General features: G+C 56.2%; 1 protein-coding gene across 1 annotated transcript; it reads right to left on the reverse strand.

The window, feature by feature from the left end:
* Positions 1 to 377: 377 nt before the first annotated feature.
* LOC107306882 (RIMS-binding protein 3A-like) lies at positions 378 to 3,202 on the reverse strand. The gene is made up of 2 exons (XM_015850282.2): positions 1,090 to 3,202; positions 378 to 671 (listed from the first exon to the last, which is right to left on the reverse strand). The coding sequence occupies exons 1-2, from the start codon at positions 2,084 to 2,086 to the stop codon at positions 484 to 486; spliced, it is 1,185 nt and encodes a 394-aa protein (XP_015705768.1). The 5' UTR covers positions 2,087 to 3,202; the 3' UTR covers positions 378 to 483.
* Positions 3,203 to 4,759: the final 1,557 nt, after the last annotated feature.

A 4,759-nucleotide genomic window follows, 5' to 3' on the forward strand; every position in this document is an offset into this window, starting at 1 on the left:
CCTCTGCTACAGCCCGATGGCAGGCCCTGGCCCTGTTGAAGAAGACGCGTGGCTGCCCCTCCACGTGCTCCAGGATGTACTGCAGGAAGCGTCTTCTCTGCTCCTGCAGCTCACACTGGAGGGCGCTTGCTCTCCACGGCCTGCTCTGCACGGGACTTCCAGCAGAGCTGCCGCTGGACTTCCTGCTGCATTCTGCGGTCCGCTCTGCTGCTGTCGCTCCTCAGCAGCGCCTCCGCCAGCTGCCGCTGCAGTTGCCATGCCTGGCGGATGGTGTCGTTGCGCCGCTTCTGCAGCAGCTCCTGCATCTGGTGCAGCTGGGCCTCCTTCTCCTGCAGCAGTTGGCAGATCTCTGCTTGCCACTGCCTCAGGCTCTGCTCCCGCAGGCGCTGCAGCTTTGACACCCGCACCCGCTCCCACTTGGAGCGCAGTTTGTCGGCCAGCAGCTGCCGCTCCCGCTCTGCCGCCTCCTGCCGCTCACGTCTCTCAGCAGCGCAGCGGCGCTGCAGCTCCTGGGAGCGGAGCCGCTCGCCCTCCAGCTGGGCCTGCAGTGCCTTCAGCTCCTGCCTCTTCTCCTCCCGCTGCGCAGGGCAGGTGGGGGGCTGTGCCGGGCCCCGGCGGGGAGAGGGCCGGCTGCCCGGGAGCCCCAGGTCTTCCTTGGCTGTCTCTGGCACCTAGAACCAGAAAATCATAGAATAACAGAATGGTTTGTGTAGGAAGGGGCCTTCAAGACTCTCCCGTTCCAAGCCCATGCCAAGGGCAGGGACAACTTCCACTAGGTCAGGTTGCCCAAAGGTGCGTCCAGCCTGGCCTGGGGCACTGCCAGGCGTGTGGCAACCACAGCCTCTCTGGGCAGCCTGTGCCAGCGCCTCTGCCCCCTCATGGTGTCCTGTCTTCTTATATCTCATCCAGATCTCCCCTCTTCTACTTTCAGGGCATTGTCCTTTGTTGTATCACTACCCTCCCTTACAACCAGTACATCTCCAGCTTTCCCCAGTTCTCCTTCAGGCACTGGAGGGCCGCTCTGTGGTTTCTCCAGAGCCTCCCCTCCCCAGGCTGAACAATCCCCACTCTCTCAGTGTGTCATCTTACCTGGACGTGAGCGTCCTTCATGGCAAGGTCGACTGGAGCCCTGCTCTGCACGGTGGCGGTGCAGAGCTCCCTCTTTTTCCTGGGAGCAGGACATTGCGTTACGGAGCACGTCTGCCCAGCTCCCCACGATGTAATAGGTGAAGAGCCTCCTCTCCAGCTCCAGCTGACGCTGGAGGTGGCGGATGCAGGCGGGCTGCTCACCATCCGTCTCCCAGCGCAGCTTGCTGAGGACGTCCTGCAGCTGGGCATGGGCCGCCTCGCTGCTGGGGGGGTTCCTCAGCACCTTGGCCAGCTGCTGCTGCAGCTCCCGAGCCTGGCGCAGGGCTGCATCGCAATCACGCTGCAGCAGCTCCTTTGTCGCGCGCAGCTCGGCCTCCTTCCAGAGCAGCAGCTGCCGGGTCCCCGTCGCCCGCTGCCGCTGCTCCCACTCCTTCAGCTGCTGCTCTTCCTGGGCCTGCTGCTTCTCCCAGGCACAGCGCAGTTGGTCGGTCAGCAGCTGCCGCTCCCGCTCTGCCGCCTTCTGCAGTTCACATCTCTCGGCAGCCCAGCGGCGCTGCAGCTCCTGGCAGTGGAGCCGCTCGCCCTCCAGCTGGGCCTGCAGCACCTCCAGCTCCCAGCTGTTCTCCTCCTGCTGCGCAGCGCAGGCTGGGGGCTGTGCCGGGCCCCGGCGGGGAGAGGGCCGGCTGCACTTGGCTTGTCCCCGTCCCGCAATGCCTCGCAGCACGGCCATGGGAATCTGAATAGACCTTCGGCTTCCAAAAGCTGTAGCCAAAGGCCACCAACAATCACTCTCACTCGTGGGATCTGCAAGGACAGATGCCCCTGACCCCGTAGCGCCCACTGCCTCTCGTCCCTGTCGCAAGGGTGTGCAGACAGTGAATGCCTTGGGGGTGCTGCGCCAGCACCTTCTGTGCTGTGTGCTGGCCCAGCTCATAATGGAGGGCGGGGCAGTGACCTTCAGTGCTATTGGACAGTGGGGCCTTCTGGCCCAGCTCATAATGGAGGGCGGGGCAGTGGCCTTGAACGCTATGGGGCAGTGAGACCCTGTGCCCCCTGCACATCATGGAGGGTGGGGCAGTGGCCTTCTGCGCTGTGGGGCAGTGCGGCCTTCTGGCCCCAGCACAAAATGGAGGCTGGGCAAAGTGGATTGAAGCGGTGTTGGGAGGAACCGCCTCCCACAGTGCTGGGCTACGTGGACTTCTCTGGCACTGGAGAAGAACAGCAGCAAGCCACCCGTCTCATTGTGATTTCCATTTAGATGGCAATAAAGGAAACATCTCACCATACCTACGAGCTAGTTAAGTTAAAAGAACCTGGTTGCCGGTGTACCCTGCTCAAGGAGCTGCTGGAGCAGATGGCCAGGCTGCTGCAAGAAATCAGCAGCCTGAGGAGCTCTTGGGAATCTCTGAGGGAGACAGGTAGGGGGAGGTGTGAGCCTACTTCCACCGCAGACAAACAGCCTCATCCTAAGTCCCCGCGAGTGGGAGGAGCCAATCCAGCTGCTCAGCTGCAGGTCAGAGACCTAGACAGCCCACGAGAGGAAGGGGGCTGGGCCCTCGTATCTGCTCAGAACAGAAGGAAGCGTCTGCCCCCAAGCTCCACACAATACTGCCAACCTGTGCAGCGTCCCCTACAGCGTCCCTGAGTAATAGATTCCAGGTGTGAGAGGTAGGTTGTGTTTTTGCAGCGTAAATTGTCAGTATTTCTGTATGTAGCATAGGAAAAGTTGCCTTTCACAAAGAAAGCTTCCGAACAGAGTAAACTTGAGACTAGGGCATTCTGACCACAGTAAAATTGGCATAGGCACCAGGTGAGGTAATTATGTAGGGCAGGGACAAAAAGACAAAAAATGGACACAAAATGTACACAAATCGGACAAAGGATTAGACAAAAAATAGAGAAAATAATTGTATTAAGAAAGTAAAAAGGAAAAGAATTGGACAAAAAAATTGGAATAAGAAACTTAAAAGGACAAAGAATTGGACAAAAATGGGAGAAAGAACTTGAAAGGAAGAGAACTGGACCTGCAGCTTCATCACAGAATCACAGAATTGTAGGGGTTGGAAGGGACCTCTAGAGATCATCGAGTCCAACCCCCCTGCCAAAGCAGGCTCCCTACACCATGTTGCACAGCTCGGCGTCCAGGCGGGTCTTGAATAGCTCCAGAGAAGGAGACTCCACCACCTCCTGGCAGCAGCCTGTTCCAGTGCTCCGTCACCCTCACCGTAAAGAAGTTCTTGCACACATTAATGCGGAACTTCCTATGCTGAAGTTTCAGCCCGTTACCCCTAGTCCTGTCCCCACGCACTACTGAAAAGAGACCAGACACACCACTATGGCTCCCACACTTCAGGTATTTATAAACGCTGATGACAGTCCCCTCTCAGCCTTCTTTTTTCAAGGCTAAACAGACCCAGTTCACTTAGTCTCTCCTCATAGGGGAGATGCTCCAGGCCCTTCACCATCTTTGTGGCCCTCCGCTGGACTCTTTCTAAGAGATCCCTGTCTTTTTTGTACTGGGGAGCCCAGAACTGGACACAGTATTCCAGATGAGGCCTCACCAGGGCAGAGAAGAGGGGGAGGATCACCTCCCTCGACCTACTGGACACGCTCTTTTAATGCACCCCAGAATGCCATTGGCCTTTTTGGCTACAAGGGCACACTGCTGGCTCATGGGCAACCTGTCGTCCACCAGGACGCCCAGGTCCCTCTCTGCAGAGCTCCTCACCAGCAGGTCATCCCCCAGTCTGTACCAGTGCATGCAATTATTTCTTCCTAGGTGCAAGACTCTACACTTGCCTTTGCTAAACTTCATCCCGTTTCTTACTGCCCAGCTCTCCAGCCTGTCCAGGTCTTGCTGAATGGCAGCACAGCCTTCAGGCGTGTCAGCCAATCCTCCCAACTTCGTGCCATCAGCAAACTTGCTGAGGGTGGTCACTATCCTTTCATCAAGGTCGTTGATGAAGATGTTGAACAAGAGCAGACCCAGTACAGACCCCTGTGGGATGCTGCTAGTTACAGGCATCCAGCCAGTCACCGCACTGCCAACAACAAACTTCTGTGCTTTGCCAGTCAGTGAATTCTCAACCCACTTCACCATCTATCCCATCCTTCCTCAGCTTTGTTATAAGGATGTCATGAGGGACAGTATCAAAAGCCTTTCTGAAATCAAGGTAGACTACATCTACCGCTCTCCCCCCGTCCACCCAGCTAGTGACATCTTCATAAAAGGCCACCAGGTTGGTTGAGCACAACCTCCCCTTGGTGAACCCATGCTGACTACTCCTGATAACCTTCTTTATCTCCCAGTTGTCTGGAGATGGTATCCAGCACAAGCTGTTCCATCACTTTCCCTGGGACAGAGGTGAGGCTGACTGGCTTATAATTACCTGGGTCCTCCTTCTTGCACCTCCCTAGTTCTCTAGTTCTTCCAGTTAATAAGTAAAAGATCTGAACATAGATCTTAGAATGCGAAAGACCTGGAGAAAGAATTAAACAAAAAACTGAACCAAGAACTGCACAAAAAACAAAAACATGAAAAGAAATGGACAAAGATCTTATAAAGGAAAAGACCTGGCCCAAGGCATGGACCAAGACCCCTTAAAAGAACAGCATCAAACATTGTGAAGAGAAATGGGAAAGGAAACAGGAAAAGGCAATAAAATAAAAA

The sequence above is a fragment of the Coturnix japonica genome (assembly GCF_001577835.2).
Source record: "Coturnix japonica isolate 7356 chromosome 7 unlocalized genomic scaffold, Coturnix japonica 2.1 chr7random8, whole genome shotgun sequence".
In the NCBI taxonomy this organism is placed as follows: Eukaryota; Metazoa; Chordata; class Aves; order Galliformes; family Phasianidae; genus Coturnix; species Coturnix japonica.